Source organism: Amia ocellicauda, chromosome 20 (genome assembly GCF_036373705.1).
Source record: "Amia ocellicauda isolate fAmiCal2 chromosome 20, fAmiCal2.hap1, whole genome shotgun sequence".
NCBI lineage: Eukaryota > Metazoa > Chordata > Actinopteri > Amiiformes > Amiidae > Amia > Amia ocellicauda.
In genome coordinates this window covers 2,843,274-2,860,964 of record NC_089869.1, presented here as the reverse complement: position 1 = coordinate 2,860,964, position 17,691 = coordinate 2,843,274, and the positions used below count along the sequence as shown (strand labels likewise).

General features: G+C 34.9%; 1 protein-coding gene across 6 annotated transcripts in view; it reads left to right on the top strand.

Moving 5' to 3' along the window:
• Positions 1 to 679: 679 nt before the first annotated feature.
• LOC136715587 (serine/threonine-protein phosphatase 2B catalytic subunit beta isoform) overlaps positions 680 to 17,691 on the top strand; it is a 33,769-nt gene continuing 16,757 nt past the window's right edge. For 4 of the 6 annotated variants that reach the window (XM_066692849.1, XM_066692846.1, XM_066692848.1 and 1 more), the window contains exons 1-10: positions 680 to 1,021; positions 5,913 to 6,113; positions 10,194 to 10,318; positions 10,698 to 10,809; positions 11,556 to 11,701; positions 12,442 to 12,581; positions 12,678 to 12,755; positions 12,864 to 12,958; positions 13,699 to 13,824; positions 14,356 to 14,433. In XM_066692849.1, the coding sequence (XP_066548946.1) occupies positions 973 to 1,021; positions 5,913 to 6,113; positions 10,194 to 10,318; positions 10,698 to 10,809; positions 11,556 to 11,701; positions 12,442 to 12,581; positions 12,678 to 12,755; positions 12,864 to 12,958; positions 13,699 to 13,824; positions 14,356 to 14,433 (1,150 nt within the window). In that variant the 5' untranslated portion in view covers positions 680 to 972. Of the gene's footprint in view, positions 1,022 to 5,912; positions 6,114 to 10,193; positions 10,319 to 10,697; positions 10,810 to 11,555; positions 11,702 to 12,441; positions 12,582 to 12,677; positions 12,756 to 12,863; positions 12,959 to 13,698; positions 13,825 to 14,355; positions 14,434 to 16,007; positions 16,035 to 17,691 lie in introns of all 6 variants that reach the window. The other 2 variants (XM_066692847.1, XM_066692844.1) reach the window with 1 other exon arrangement.

Sequence of the window (17,691 nt, the reverse complement as noted above, 5' to 3'; positions counted from 1 at the left end):
GGCCCTTAGTTAGCTTTTGCCCAAACAATACAGAAATAACAACTGAAAGCCAACTACATCTACATCAGCTATCAGAAGATGTGCTGATGTTTGGGCTATTTCTCTTCTCTGACGTCAACTAGCATCAGTATATAATTTTTATATTTGTCCTGATTCACAAAATATAGACAAAAGAAAGATGGAGTTATACAGGATGAAAATGTGTCATAAACTTTGCCCGGTTTGTTGGTTGAAAGACTGGCAGGTCTGGACCAATAATAGAGGTGGACCTAGTTGCTTTTTCTATTCTGGATTAATTAGGCTGATGGAATACAATCTGAAAACATAAAGGAGCTCAGGGACATCCCTCGACACAGACAGATCAAAGTAAGAAATAAATGTATTCCATTGCGATTACTAGCATCATTTGTTTCTGACTAGACAATAACTTTGCTGTCTATTAATGACAAGGTCAGGATAAGCAGACCCACGTCTTTTTGATAAGATTTGATTTGGTAGCCTGCAACAATAACGGCTTCAAATAAGATCATAGTCTCATGTACAGTTATAGTACACTTACTGCCCGTAGATGAGGTGATAGTTTTCAATATCCACCCGACAGAGGTCACTGTAATGTATTCACAGAGCTCATTCAATAGGCAGGGTAATAATTCACTGTATGAAACCAGTCCCTTGGAGACGCGCAGAGGGTCGCTACAGTCTGCGAATGCCGCTCTCCCTTTCGCACACACTCATTCCGCCATGTTGGTCTGAAGCGCAGCATTGAAAATCAGTGTCTGAGGCGATTTATCCTCTCTCAAGCTAACTACCCCTGTCTTGTCATTTGCTAACATTCACACTGGCTCTATGAAAATAAACGGCACCATTGATAGAAGGGGGGCTGCCGCAGCGACAAAATACCCGAGGAGTGCAAAGAGAGATTGACCTGAATAATAAAAAAACATAACAAACCACGACAGAGCCTTCATCAGCATGTCCACTAAGGACGGATTACTCCCTGGCAGTGATCGGGTGATAAAATGTGAGTCTGGTTGCTTTTCAGCTCTTGGATTTGTGTTGTCACTCAATTCTTTATGTTCAAAATGGCGAACCTACTTTGCATGGGCAAATATTTATGTTTAGCCTAGCTGCCAGATCACTTTCATAGCTCATTTCAATGTGTAAGTGTACTGGGTTATTCGAGTTCGTTTGACCTTTTTTCGTTGCACGCATTTCAATTCTCCAGCACAGCAGTATGTGTAGCAACAGGGCAGCGTGTTTTGTCACCTCTGCACATATTTGCTTTACACTGTTTCTTCTAGCTTTGTCATTGAAATACTTATTTAGCAGCTTAAAGTTTAGCCTATATATAATATGTGTGAAATGCAATTCTAGGTTCATTGCTTTATTTCAGGGCAAGCTCGAGTATGTATTTAATGTTCAGTATAGTGTGTGCGTGCGTGTGTGTGTTTGTGTATGTATAAAAAAAGGAGGCAAATAATACAATCAACTGGTAATAATAATTATAATGATCATAATAATACTAATAATCTATTATTAAGCATGATTCAGTATTATTTAATAATTAGTATTTGTATTACTCATTTCTAGCAGACGCCCTTATCCAGGGCGACTTAGAAAGTATAAGAGCAATACAAAAGTGCCATAATACAGTACATTTCAAAGCATAATTATCCATATCAGTACAATATATATATATATATATATATATATATATATATATATATATATATATATATAATACATACATGTATAATATAGATGTTAATATGATATTTTAATACACTTACCTATGCCAGGTCTTTAACAACAATAATAAGGAATTATTACTTTAGAAAAGCCCATAGTCACAAGAACATTGTATCCAACAGTGCAGTTGATAATAATGTTAAAAAAATAAATCTATGTGAAATCGAATATGACATGAATGTAATGCCATTAAGTGAATTGCTTTATTTCAGGGCATGCTCAAGTTTGTACTTAATGCAAATAATTCATATGTTGCTTTTTTCCTGGTCTTATCAGGCCCTGTGTCAAGAAGTAGGCGTGCTCTTTTCAGTAGTGCTTGCAGCATGGCTGTCACTGTGCCCTGCAAATTATAGTTGCACTGAAGGCGAGACAAAACAACAACTCTTAGTATGTATTGCATATTTTGTGAACCATGTACAAGACCCACTTCATGTCTAATTAATGTATACCATTAAAAATCTATTCAAGATGGAAAACCTATCCTTTGTTGATATGAATGCATTCATTGTTTTCTTACGAGACATCTAGACTCACAATACCTTAAAGCTACAGCTTGGTCTTACATAAATCATCAGCATGAAAGGGGTTCCATTTCCAAGGCCTCTGTCTTAGTTACAGTGATTCTGCACTTGAAGTGAAGTTTCCCTCATAATACACTCTAAAACTACAATATCCACTTAGTCATACACAAGCAATCCAGCACTAAAAAGAGAACCATTCAATTATTGTTCCATATTGACCATTAATGGATTAATGCTGCATTCCAAGATGTGAAATCTAACCATATGTTTACCAGTAGGCTATGGTGATCTGATGTTCTAGTGATTATTTGATTTACAATGTCACACAAAAATCACTCAATTTAGAAATAATACCATGCATCTTAACACATTATAAAATATCAATATCAATTCTCACCTTGGCTGCATTTAAGTATGAGGGAGGGTTAGGCACCCTGTGATAATTTTCCTTAGGAATGAGGTCACCTGTCCTGAGAAACCGAAAACTACCATTGTCTATTTTTGAACCATAAAGCATATTATGTGCCAATAACTTTGATAAATCTACTGTTGCTTTAAGTACAAATGGGGCTATTTCACAGCAGTCCTAATTAAGCATACTGCCACTCTTTCAGAAAGGGGAAGGAGAAATGCAGGCCAAAATATTAAGATTGTGTAAATGTAGCCTATATCCTTTTGCTAAACACCATAGTAATTTTTATTTCTTATTATTGGAATAGTAAAGCATTGCTCTGTTATGCTCAGATGACGGTTGCCTTGAATTAAGGTAAATACAGTGTGTGTATATGCATAAGCAGTGGCGTAGCCAGGAATTCGTGGAGGGGGTGCAAAATGAGGGCAAAGAGGAATGAGAAATTCACGCGGTTCAAATCCAATTCAAGGAGCTCCGATCGCCCTTATTTTTTTTTCAAAATTGCCATGGCCCCGAGGGGCACTTGTGTAAGGGCTCCTGAGTGGCTGTAACACTAACACAATAGCTGGATTTATATTTGTTGCAATTTATTATTATTATTATTATTATTATTATTATTATTATGTATTATTACTACGACTAACACCACAATAATACTGGACTTTCAGGTTTGTGTTAATCCAGAATCCATTTTTCCCTGGATTACCTGGATATGTAAAACATGATAATTGTTGCAGCATTGAGTCTATCAAGCAACATTGGCTTATTTTAGGAGAAGACTATTGGCTAATGACAGGTGCTAACTTTTTAACAAGTAGGCTGGTATTCACAAGGGCAAATAATACAAACTCAGTCAGCTGGTAAATGTTGTAAGTGCTCCATTAATTGAGTACTGTCATTTTAATTAAGTCTTCCTGTAAACCCTAATTTAATAATGGAATTGTCCAAGAACAACTTTTGAGAACATCTGTTAGTTTTAAATGGTGGGGGAATACCACTGTGTAAGTATATTGAAATCCATCCAGTTTAAAACTGTTAATAAATTAGGCTAATGGCTGTAATCTGCAGTAATAAGCAATTTGTTCAAATTGTGTAGTACACCGTTACTAGCCAATCAGTTTAAATGAACAGTGAAAATAGTCAGGGTAACAATCCAAAACCGTCAGATAGAATTCTTGTGTTGCGTTTAATATAATCATTAGTAGCAGGTGTAATTGTAATGCACAGTGCTACTAATGATTATATTAAATGCAACACAAGAATTCTATCTGATGGTTTTGGTGTGTGTGTGTGTGTTTATTCCTATTCCTATTCCATGATTTCTGATCTCTCAGGTACTGATTCTATGTATGTCAACAAGGTAAATTGCTGAAGGTAATTATTTTGTCGAGGTATAGTGTATAGCTAACATCTGGTTACAGTACAGTAGAATCTGTAATATGGTGCGTTTTCCATTAAATAATATGTACACTACACGTTGATGTCCTTATGAAAGCAGATGTATCAGGGCAGTTTGAATTCGTATTTTTAGGCATATCATAAATCTGCCATGAAACCTAGTACAGTGCAATGACAGTAGTGAGATGACAATGCAATATAGAACAGGACATACTGTTTATGTAAGGTTAAATATGATAAAGGTCGATTTTGTTTCTGAACATTTGAGAATGTTGAAGTTTACCATCATAAGAAGAAGACATGAAACATTAAATCCACAGAAAAATCCATCACAACGGATTGGTGTTTTTCCAAAAAGTGTGCACAACCTCAACCTGTTTCACAGTGGATCCGGATTCTCAGATCCCCTGTTTGAGGAGGTCAGCAACTACTCAGAGCACAAACATATACAAAAAAATGTCTCAGCCTCATTGATTTGTGACTTTTTCTTGTTAACCAAACATCTAGCTGGACCACTCTGTTATGATTCTATTTTAACTGCTAAAGCAAAGTTCCCAGGGTAAAACAAACAAAAAAGTGTATTCTAAGAGCAATATCATATATTCCTGGGACAGTTTGAAAGTTGGAACTAGTGCTGGGCGGTATACTGGTTCATACCGAATACCGGTGTTTATTTTTGTTATGATATGAATTTTTAATATACCGCAATACCGGTGTATGTCGCTTAAACAACTTGGAACAATTAAAAGTTTAAAGTTCTTAGGATCTGAAGAGCAATTTGGAATCGGTTCTTCCCAGCGCTGGAATGACAATGATAAAGAGGGCTCTGGGGCAGTGACCGAGTTCTCTCTTTTCTAGTACACTCAACCTGTTCCCACAAGCAGACAGCATGCATCTTCCAGCACTCCAGAAGATATAACCCAGAAGCTTGTAGAATTTCAATGACGTAGGAAAGCATATTTGTTTTAAATGCCGTTATGTTACTAAACAATAATTATAAAGAAGGACAGGGAATTGCATCATAAATTAGATTGTTATTGGAAGTCATAAAAGGTTAAATTATCCTGTCTTTAAATCAAAAAGTCCTGGTTTAAAGTTAAGTTATAAATTTAGGTAATTATATTAATCCCCCCCCGCCCCCACACACACACACTTTTAGGGTTATAAATTCTTACTATGCCTGATCTTGCAAACGTAACCGAACTTTCAGAAAAAACATATGTTTGTACATTTTTGTGGAGTTCAAATATATAAGCCTACTCTACTGGATTTGAACTGCATAGACATACCATAATTTTGCAGAGAAAACAACTAAATACAAATCAAGCACATATTTTAGTGTTATACAACTCATTATTTGAAACATGCGATGTTTGTGTGTATTTGTGTACTTTGGTAGTTAAGAGGGAACCTAACTTCTGTGGGGTGGTCCCTTTCTGTCCCATCTGTTACTTATTATAAAACCTATTACCAAGGCTATTATCTGCAATACAATTGTATGCAGAAGCAAAAATATCATAGCAGGCATCTGGTTCTGGATAGCCACACCCTGAGCTCAGAATGAAATAACTGGATCATTTACTTGATTAATTAGAGCAATTACAAGGTAAGAGATTTTTCAGGTATTTATTGACTATTTAAGACGGAGGCCTCCTGTTACATCTGCCAAACCATGGTTCTCTAGTACCAGAGATGTAATTATCTATTTTAGAAATTATTAAAAATATATATTTATGTGTGTATATTTATATATTTACATCAAGTGCTTTAAACACCTCTTTTCTGTAAGGCTCTGTATGAAAATAATTTCCCCTGCTTTGTGTGTATTCCAGCTGTCGCCTTTCCACCCACTCACCGGCTGACGGCTGAAGAAGTGTTTGATGCCAATGGCAAGCCACGGGCGGAGATTCTGAAGAACCACCTTATTAAGGAGGGACGCATGGAAGAAGAAATTGCACTTCGAATTATTAATGAAGGGGCTGAAATCCTGCGCCGTGAGAAAACTATGATAGAAGTGCAAGCCCCTATCACAGGTCAGCACTGAGTTACTTGAGATTTTCAGGTCATCAACAGTTCAGTTAAATCCCTCCTTCTACTGCAGTGCAGTGTGTGAAACAATGGGAAACCTTTTATATCAATAATTGGAAAACTTATTGAAAACATGTATTGCCTCAATACATAAATGGCTTTAAGAAGCAAACTGTGTTCAGTTAGCCTACTTTTCAAATCTAGTACCCTGGAAATTAGGTTAAAATAGCAGTGAATGGATAGGAGCAGTTTGTTTGCGCATTTAAGCCTGCCGCATTTTGTCGGACACCTCAATACATCTTTTGCTGCAATACTGTTGTGGAAGAACAGGAAATCTCTCCTAGAGTTACCAACGAGAGGACTGAAACAGATTCTTCTGATACCATCCTGTCCTTCAGGCAACCTGTCAGTGATAATAGCTGCTGCTAGGTCGAAAGAAGTCCCCTTGCTGACTCTAACCAAAGCCATCCTGAAGGTGCCAGTTTAATTTTAGTGTTCCTGACTACAGCCAGCAAACAGTGTAGCTTGGATTAGAATTAGAGATGTCCAGGATACAGGCCTCAAGCTGTGCTCTTGGCACTTTATGAATTCCTGTAAAGCTTCTTATATGATCTCTTTTGGTGTCCCAATGTCACAGTTATTAACTTAAATGTGTTATGTGAACAAACTAGGTCTACCATGCATTTACAAAATTTCATAGGACCAGAAAAATACAAGAAAACTATTATATTCAATACATAAGGATCTGATTTTCCACATTTTCAACTTCAAGCTGTCTCTGCAATACATTATATAACCAACAAGAACGAGCCACTGTGTCAGTTTTTCATTCTTTATTGTCCCATAGGTAGTTGAAACTCATCATTATCTTTGACCAAGAAATTAGGTCAGTGACTCATTCACAGCCAGCAACAACTAGAGGCTTGACATTTGGAAACTGAAAATGGTGGTCATTTTGCATATGGTTTTATACAATAATAATAATAATAATAATATGAATTACCCTAATTCACTGCTTTAATGATTTTGTGGTGGTGTGGGGGGTTGAGTTGGGTGGCTTTACCATTTAGCTTTCCAGTTCTTTCCTGTATGTCTCTTAAAGGTCAAAAGATTATGTTTACTTAAACTTGAAATAAAACAAATTATTCCTGGTTATTTTTCATATTTTCTATGTATGTGTTTATTTATTCTTACCATGATACAATATAGAACCAAATTGTACCACATTATGAAGCATTAATTCCATGGTTTTACAGCTAAGCAAATGCATGTCTGAAGAGGGAAGAAGACAATAGATAATGACAAGTATATATTGAATGTCCAAGTCTGTCAAGAGCTTCTCATTGTGGACATCTATTTATAACATCACATGTACAGACGTGTTCCACAAAAAACAAAGAATGCACGCTGAGTGTAAGAATGTAACTCTGAAATAACTTGAAACTGACTAAATTAATTGGCATCCACCATTGTTTATTCTATATTTAATAGAAATCAGGCTTTGCTTTTGATTTAATTTTTCAACATAATATTATAAATAAAAAAACAAATGAAAGTGGCATGGACAAAAATGATGGTACCCTCAAACTAATATTTTGTTGCACAACCTTTAGAGGCAATCACTGCAATCAAATGTTTTTTGTAGCTCTCATTGAGACTTCTGCACCTGTTAACAGGTAGTTTGGCCCACTCTTCCTGAGCAAACTGCTTCAGCTGTCTCAGGTTTGATGGGTACCTTCTCCAGACTGCAAGTTTCAGCTCTTTCCATAGATGTTCGATAGGATTCAGATCAGGACTCATACAAGGCCACCTCAGAACAGTCCAATGTTTTGTTCTTATCCATTCTTGGGTGCTTTTAGCCGTGTGTTTTGGGTAATTATCCTTTTGGAGGACCCATGACCTGCGACCATGCCTTGATAGTCTTCAGATTTCATTGTGCCCTGCACAGATTCAAGGCACCTTGTACCAGGCACAGCAGAGCAGCCCCAAAACATCACAGAGCCTCCTCCATGTTTCACTGTAGGTATGGTGTTCTTTTCTTTGAAAGCTTAATTTTTTCGTTTGTAAACATAGAGCTGATGTGACTTGCCAAAAAGCTCCAGTTTTGACTCATCTGTCCAAAGGACATTCTCCCAGAAGGATTGTGGCTTGTCAATATGCATTTTAACAAATTCCAGTCTGACTTTTTTATGTTTTTCTTTCAAAAGTAGAGTCCTCTGGGTCTCCTTCCATGGAGGCCACTTTCGCTCAAAAAGGGACGGATGGTGCGATCAGAAACTGATGTACCTTCACCTTGGAGTTCAGCTTGTATCTCTTTGGCAGTTATCCTTGGTTCTTTTTCTGTCATTCCCACTATCCTTCTGTTCAATCTGGGGTCGATTTTCCTCTTGCAGATGCGCCAAGGGAGGTTGGCTACAGTTCCATGGACCTTGAACTTCTAAATAATATTTGCAACTGTTGTCACAGGAACATCAAGCTGCTTGGAGATGGTCTTGTAGCATTACCTTTACCATGCTTGTCTATTATTTTCTTTCTGATCTCCTCAGACAACTCTCTCCTTTGCTTTCTCTGGTCCATGTTCAGTGTGGTGCACACAATGATACCAAACGGCACAGTGACTACTTTCCTCCATTTGAATAGGCTGAATGACTGATTACAAGATTGGGGACGTGTGATACTAATTAAAGAAACTAATTAGTTTGGAATATCACTATAATCCAATTATTTATTATCTTTTCTAAGATGTACTAACAAATGTGTCCAGGCCATTTTAGAATATCTTTGTAGAATGAGCAATAATTAATCTCTTGTCACAGCTTCTTTGCTTTATTCTATGACATACCAAAGGCATGCAAGTATACATGATGCAATAGCTTTTCATTTAATCACTTTTCAGGAGGAATGAAGTATTATTTCAATGAGCTGTAAGGGTACCAACAAATTTGAGCACATCTGTATGACTCAGTTGTAATGTAAAAGTTGTATTGATTAGTCAGTGATATATATATATTTAATTAGTGTGTTATAGCATAAGTGATCCAGTAGTGTTTAGGCATAATATTAATGCTTTTTGTTTTTTTACTCTTTAACAATTAAAGTCAGGAGTCAGCTTCAGTAGACCTTCAGCATTAATGTCATAAATAGAAACCCTTAAACTCTGAAACTTTTTATGTGTGAAATTCACACCATCTTGTATTTATCTCTTATTATAACTTGTATTATTTATAGTGAGACTAATTTGCATAGCTGTAAAATCATAGTCTCTCTTCTCAGTGTGTTTAAGCACAGGACTGCAGTGGGTTATATAAAGAAAGTAGGAAATGTAAATTCACTTACATGAAATGTAAGTTAATTATTTTGAATTATTGTTGTATCATTTTAACTTTAACATGCATTAATTGAATTCTGAAAATGATCCAGAGAGCTAACTAGTTGTAAAGGTTTATTTTTTAAGAGAAAATATGTGCTTTGTGGTGGATTGAGAGTCTGTTTAGTGAAATTGATCAGATTGGAGGCCTGGAACACTTTGACATAAGCATAAACTAATGGGCTAAAGGTATTTTATGCATTGTTTCCAATGTGCTTGCATACCAAAAGGAATGGCTCTATATTTTTATTCCAGTCTTGAACTACTTTAGCTTGAATGCGAAGTGTAGCCTACATGATCTTCTTTCAGTACCTGCATTCAGAATCATTTTCGGTCAGAAGAATATTTTAAAGTAACTATGAAAACTTATGGAAGCAGATCCACAAACTATGAATTTAAAGGTCAACAGGAACTGTGGTCAGATGCAAAAGTGGAGAAGGAAATACACTGAACGGCTCCAGTCAGACATTAAATTCCCAATTCTAACCAAATTAGAAAGAACTCTTTATTTTTTAATTGATACTTATTTTTACAATATTGCTGAAAATACATCTGACCAAGTAGACTATAAGTTTATAATGGCAGAATAATTAGAATATTTGTGTTTGGTTAGTGTTGCATCTTTAATGCATCCTAACTAGAGTAGAGGATCCAAGTGCTAACTTTTATGAACTGTACATTGTTGATTTCCATTTCAAGAATATGTCTGTTTTCACAGTGTGTGGTGATATTCACGGGCAGTTCTTTGACTTGATGAAGCTATTTGAAGTGGGAGGATCCCCAGCCAACACTAGATATCTCTTCCTTGGTGACTATGTAGACAGAGGCTACTTCAGTATAGAGGTAAGAGAAGGAACACCGATCACAAATCTGGCCTTAAAACTTGTCTGAATTTTAAAGTTTAATGTTTAAATCAGTATATTGGTCTCATGCTCTAAAAACTACACATAATTTAATGAGAACAAGACTGATATCTCCTGATTTAATCCTAAACTCAGAAAATATAGGACAGATAATGCAATTAATGAGCAAAAATCCATAATATTAAACAAATTACTCAATATCATTGTTGAGATGAAGCTTTGGTTTTCTGATTGGCTAAGCAGGCTGGAGGTGAAAATCATGTTATTATTTGTGTGTATTCATGAAAAACAAGTTGAGTGTTCTGTAAGTGATGAATTAACTTGAAATATAAATTCTACAAATTGCTTTTCTTTCTCAGTGTGTTCTGTATTTGTGGGTGCTGAAAATTCTATACCCATCCACACTGTTCCTTTTAAGAGGCAATCATGAATGCAGACACCTCACAGAGTATTTCACATTCAAACAGGAATGTAAGTATACAGCATATCTACAGACTTTGTATGTTATTAGCACCATCTGTGCAGTGGCGCATAACATCAGTCATCTTTTGTAATAAATTATATTTACACTGTATAGTATATATCACAGAGCTTGTTTAATGTAAATACAATTATTATTAGTATTATTTTTACTAAAACATATAAATCTTTAATAGAACATATATTAATCATGTTACAATTACATTTTTGAAGAAAATAAAATAAAAAATAAAAGATGAAGAATAAACAGTATTAAATAGTAATACACTTTGTAGTATTTATATGATTGAATGTAAAATACATGTATTATATTACTATTTAAGTATACTGCCATCTACTGTTAAGATGTGCTCTCTGTCATTTTTGTTCCTTTTTTGTCTTGTTTGCTGCAGCTGTCATAGTTCTTAATGTTCTTTTTCCATTCCCTCTGCTTATATTAAGATATCTGCTGGTGAATTGGACATATTTTAATCTGGTTTATTAGACATAGTTTAATTGCAATTAGCTTTTAAAAGAAGCATGTCATTTGTCTCCAAAATGCTCATGTCAGGCGGTTGTTGGTATTTTGAATGGGATTTTAACAGTTTACAAACAGGAAGGTAATCTCCCATCTCTGTTAGAATTCTGTCAGAAACTATGTTTTAATTTTACTGAATGATTATTGCAACCCCATAATACTGAATGAGCCTGATTCCTTTGGTTAATTATGTATCACAGTATGCCCTGTTTCTTCACAGGTAAAATCAAGTATTCTGAACGAGTGTACGATGCCTGCATGGATGCCTTTGATTGTCTACCACTTGCTGCACTTTTAAACCAACAGTTTCTATGTGTCCACGGTGGCCTTTCACCAGAAATTCAAACTTTAGATGATATTAGAAGAGTAAGTATCACTTTATTATTTTAATTTAAATAAATGTAAGCTGTACTATATGCATTTACTTTAATATAGTTATTTACTTTTAATTAATATTAAGGTAAGATTAGACCTGAGAAATGCCCTTAGGCCATCACTAGAATAGAAAACTTCATTACATTTCTCTATGCAGGATTTCCTAATTGTGGTCTTTGGGCCCCTTTATGTTCAAGTTGTTTTTGTATCTAACCAACAGTGCTCACTGTTTGACATTGACAGTATGAGCAAACAGGCTCATGAAACAAAAAATAACATTTCCTCAGGGGTATTATTTGGACTAGTAACGCTAACATTAGCCTACTACATCACAAATAAATCAAAACAAATAAAACAGAGAAAGCACTATAGGAAGTGGGGAATCAAAAACACAGTAGGGTTGAGAGTGGCTTCTCAGCAGGTTTGTGTGGGGAGAGGGAAAGACAGGGCAACATGGGTTCTGTGGGGGTTACTGCAAGACAAGAAAGAGAGGTTAAATAAGAGGAGGCACAGGTGCTGTGGGTGGGCCGGCAGCATCAGCTGAACAGTTCTGGCTGGCGAAGGAGCCCCAACGCAATTGCACACCCCTTGCCCACCTGTGCTGGGACAGGATGGCCTATATCACCAGATCAGAAAAACAACTTAATCATCAACTTACATCTCAAATCACACATGAGAGTGCTTTCCAAGAGAAGCCTTACTAATGTACTCTTTTGTGTGTGTTTGCACAGTTAGATAGATTCAAAGAGCCACCTGCGTTTGGGCCAATGTGTGACCTGTTGTGGTCAGATCCTTCAGAGGACTTTGGAAACGAGAAGTCACAAGAACACTTTAGCCATAACACAGTCCGTGGATGCTCTTACTTTTACAGGTAGTGTGGAACTTACTATGAGCTTGTTCACATCAGCTCTTTAATTTCTAAGTTGGTGATTTAAATGTGAATATAACCCATTATTTCTACTTTCAGCTATCCTGCAGTCTGTGAATTTTTGCAATCCAATAACTTGCTATCAATTATTAGAGCACATGAAGCTCAGGACGCAGGGTAAGTATTATTTGATACCAGATTTGCATAGCTTTTCTATTCTGATCTTTTTTTTATGTACATGTTGCGAAGGGGTTTTGTTTGTAAAATATTCAATCTGTCTTTCAGGTACAGAATGTACAGAAAAAGTCAAACTACAGGTTTCCCATCATTAATTACAATTTTTTCAGCACCCAACTATTTAGATGTATACAATAACAAAGGTAAGTAACAATTTCATTGACCATTATTTTGTACTTATTAGGCAAGCTAGGCAAGGTTTTACCATATCTGTTCACTAAGCACACACATGTTAAAGTATGTATTGATCTTCTTGAGCTGTGTTCACCTGAATACAGTATTATAATTACAGTTTTATTTTATTTTATAGTGTAAGTTTTCATTGCTGAGAACCACCTCAAAGTGCTTTCTGAGTTGTGAATCTAAAAAAGGCAAGATTAGACTTTGAACATATTATTTCAACTGTCAGCTATTTTCCACCTAAAATATGAAAGTGTTTATTAATATAATTATTGTAATGATAAACTCCAGCTTTAGCTTAATAATATAGTTAGTTTTCATAGTTCAATTTTTTCCAGCCATTAGTGGTCAGTGTTCTGATTAATTTAAAAACAGATTTCCACAAGCTTAAGCCTGTTTTACTGCACATTCTTGGGCAGTATCTAGTGCTTATAAACCAGCATTAGGTGTGTTATGACATTTCAGTGATCTATAAATCTGTTTAGGAAAAATCCTGTGATCTATAATTTTCTTTGTAACATACTCTACTCGGTTATATATGTGCAGTCTATCTGAATCTGAAGGACTGGGATATTGCTTTTCAGTGTGTCTGTTATTACCATACACAATGTGCTATCATAGTCAAGTATTACAGCTTCTAGAGTTTCCTGTTCTTTTGTGTGTTTTTGTGTTTGTTTAAATTACACTGCATTTGTTATTTCAGCTGCTGTATTAAAATATGAAAGTAATGTGATGAATATTCGCCAATTCAACTGTTCACCACATCCGTACTGGTTGCCTAATTTCATGGATGTCTTCACATGGTCATTACCTTTTGTTGGTGAGAAAGGTATGTTAAAACATACTTAGAAACATGGTACTGTGATAGTGATCATATTGTGTTGTGAATGCAAAAAAAAATATAATCTGAATCCATTCATACTTTTATTTATGTTTTTTTAATTTTTAAAAGCCAATTCATTTCAATTCATCTGTGAATTTCTCAGGGCTCAATTTTTGCATTTGAGACCCAGAATAAGGCACATTGTCCTTCCTTGAACCTCCTGTAGATTGACGTATCGTTTGCATTTCCCTCTTGACTATTTGTTCTTGGTAGTGAGTCCGAACTGAACCGGCACCCTGGTTAGAACCAATAGCCCAGTAAACACAATGGAGGGAAACTGGCAAAACGGGGAAATTATTGAATTTTTACAAACATGTCCAGAATATTGGTCTCCAAAATCCATATGCTTCTGTAGCGTCTCTTTCCCAAGGCTACAACGTTAATGCTTGCATTCTCTGTTTTCTGTATGAATGGGTACATGCCTGCAATTGTCCATCCTTCCTCCTGTAATAAACTAACACATTGTACTTTAATCAGTTACAGAGATGCTGGTGAATGTCCTTAATATCTGCTCGGATGATGAGTTAATGACAGAGGGTGAAGATCAATTAGACGGTAATGTGATGCTTGTGTGCAGTCGGATTCCCTTTTCTTGTGTTTTATGTTCTACATCAAAAAAATAAAAAATGAATAAAGCTAATGTATTAGGGGCGTTAAATCAGTTATCAGGAGTGAAACATGTTGAATATTATTGCAATACAATATACAATTATTCATATCACTCATAAAATGTGGTTTAAGGGTATAAAAAACAGTGATGCAGTGTGGAATATTTAGTGATCTGTGCTGCTGTAAAATTTCACTCACATTGCATACATGTAAATTAAACTTGCCTACAAACAATGGTAGGTTAAGTCATGGTGTCTCTGAGAAAATATATCAATAGTGTGGCACCATGACTGTGTAAATCAGTGGTTGAATTAAGAAATAACAAAAGATAATGTCTTTTCAGATTATTGTACTAGGAAAAAAAAGTTTACGTTATTTACAAAATACATTATTTTGGAGAGTCCTATCTATGGTATGGAACTTAGTGTTTATTTAACTACTTTACAAGGCTAGTGTATGCTGTTCAGTGTTAGCTGTGAGGGACAGACTAAGATACAATACCTGGAGTGCAAAACGTTAAACAAATAGTGTTACATATGGACCAGAATGCAATGCCCTTGAAATAATCCAGGCTCTGGTAATGTGTTGGATTTACAATTAACCACCGGTTACTTGATATTTATGCTACTGTAAGTTTTTGAAAACTGAATTTAAGCATCAAAGGAATATCATCTGTATTTTTCTGTTAATAGATCACTTTTTTGATCTTCTTTTTTATCCACTATGCTAAGTATTGATATTGTGATATACCTGCATTTTTGGGCTAGGGAAAAGCAGTTGCTACCTTATTGAACAGATGAACAGATGGATTTAACCTGTACATGCTGTGTGCGAAGAGAGGAAGATAAAGTAAGACAGGACACAGGATACCATAGAAAGGCTTCCAGGGTACTGAACTTTAGTAATGAAAATTAGTCCCTTACTAAGTAGCTTTTGAGAAATTTAGATTTTTGGGGGATGAAAAGTACTAAATTCCATATCATGTTTGTTGATTTGTATCTGTGAGAATTGTAATACTTTCAGTATTTGTGATGTACTTTTTTTTTTTTTTTAAAGGTAAGTAATAGCCTATATCTTCATTACAGCATATTTCAAAAATGAAATTTGTTCCTTGAGAGTATAGTTTGATCTCTGACTTTGTAGCTGTGTATTTTTAATTTATTTTCTAAAACGCATTTGATTTTAAAACAGCATAGCAAAAGCCTCATTTGATCCTAAATCCACTTTTCCTACTTAGAAAGGCCGTTCATAGGCATTCACTGGCTTGCTGTGTTAAACTAAGATATCCAGTATGATTCAATTCTTTATAGACATTTTCAGTAGGGAGGAAAAAAAGAGTTTTTGTTTCTGCTGAACTAATATTTTCTATGTTGCAGCTTGGCTTTTTTCTCTTCCTTTTATTTCTTCACCTTCATTCTACTGAACATCACCATCAGCAATTAAATTATTTATGTTTTTGTCTTAATTCACTCGTTCTCTTCTTCATCTCACTTCTTTTATTCTGGATTCTCCATCTGAAGAGCGACTCATTTATGGCAATAGAAAAGGTACAGACCAGACAGAGCTGCAGTGCTGTGAAATATGACTTGAACAATACAGAGCCGACTATTAACATTGGAAAGAGATATATTTATTTAGCATTTAATTAGATAATTATATGCTAAATAGATACATTTAAAATTAAATGAGTCATATTTCTAGACATCTGTCTTTCTGTGCATGTTGTTTTTGCTCTTTCTTCCTTTTCATCACTGTCTTAGACTCCAGGCTTTCGTCATTCTTTTCCTGTTTGTTGCAGTCTTCTACAAAACACTTGCATGAATAGGGCTCAGATAGTTGCTTTGTGTCGCTGTTTTTTTTTCATATCTTGCATTCCACTGTATTTAAGATTTTACATTTTATATGATATTACCCCTAACTTTAGCCCTTATTATACTTTCCTATGACATATAGAGCAAAATAAGAATTGTATTTACTAATTACACCATCATGGATTTGGGTGGGTTATGCAGAAATCACATTAGGTAAGAAATCCTAAGGAATATTATTTGATTGTTAAATTCCTATTAATGATAATAGCTGCTGATCTGAAATTTCAGACAGTGTCAGAAATTTCTTTAAAATTATTCCAGGAAAAGTATATATTTGTCTTCATTCTGTTTCACCTTGTTTGTTTAATATCCTGCTGTTTACTGGTTTTCCTTGGTAGTACTTTCCTCAATTTATGAAAAGACTTATCAAAACTCTACACAAAGCTGAAAAAAATACCAAATTAGTCAAAATTTGTCCCAAATCTGTGTATATAATTCTATGCTTTTCCATGGGGCTTGGTAGAATTTTATGACCTTAACTTGCTAAGAATTCAGGATAAGAATAAGGATGTTTTATGTTTATTTATTTATTTATCCTGTGTATTTAAACTATTTTACTCTTTTAAAAAAATGAAATATTTACTTTCAATCTGCATTAAAAAAAATTGTTACCTTTCCCAAACCATTTAAACTAATATGAAAGTATGCCTTTTGGGCAATTAACAGAATGTTTTTCAGTTTAGTTTTATAAGAACACAATATTTTATTGTTTCTATTAAGAAACTTTAACTTGATCTGTCTTTTCTCTATTTGCGTCTAGAGGTCAGCAATAAATTAAGTTAAGGCCTGTCCAGAATATAAAATGTAAGATATCTCTGAGAGGTCTGAGAGAATTTAAAATAAATAAGCATAATTTATGTATAAAACAGTTTAAAAGATATGTTTGGTATAAACAGTACTATTGACAAATGTACAAGAGGTCAATTTCAAAGCTAAATTTGAATTGTCTTGTGGGTAGTTTACCAGTATTGTCTCTGATTGTCTGTTTTCAGGGTGTTTAATGGATGACAAGTGATTTTAAATTATTTTTGTTGTTTTTTGTGGTACATTTATATAATCCAGACATGGGGCCTGATTAAATCAAAAATCATTGCGCTGCGAATCGCTTGCAAAAGACCTTCTCGCACACGCACTTTCACACAGCAGTTACTAGAAAACTACACAACTGGACTCAGTTGCAGTTTCATTTTTAGTTACATGCTATTTTTTTTATTTTTTATGTACAGTTCTGTAGATTGCTATTATAGGCTGCGTAAATTGTTTTAATCCCGCCCAACAATACAGTGTAGTGGTCAAATTTTCACTGTATTAAATCAAGAAAATACCTGCGAGG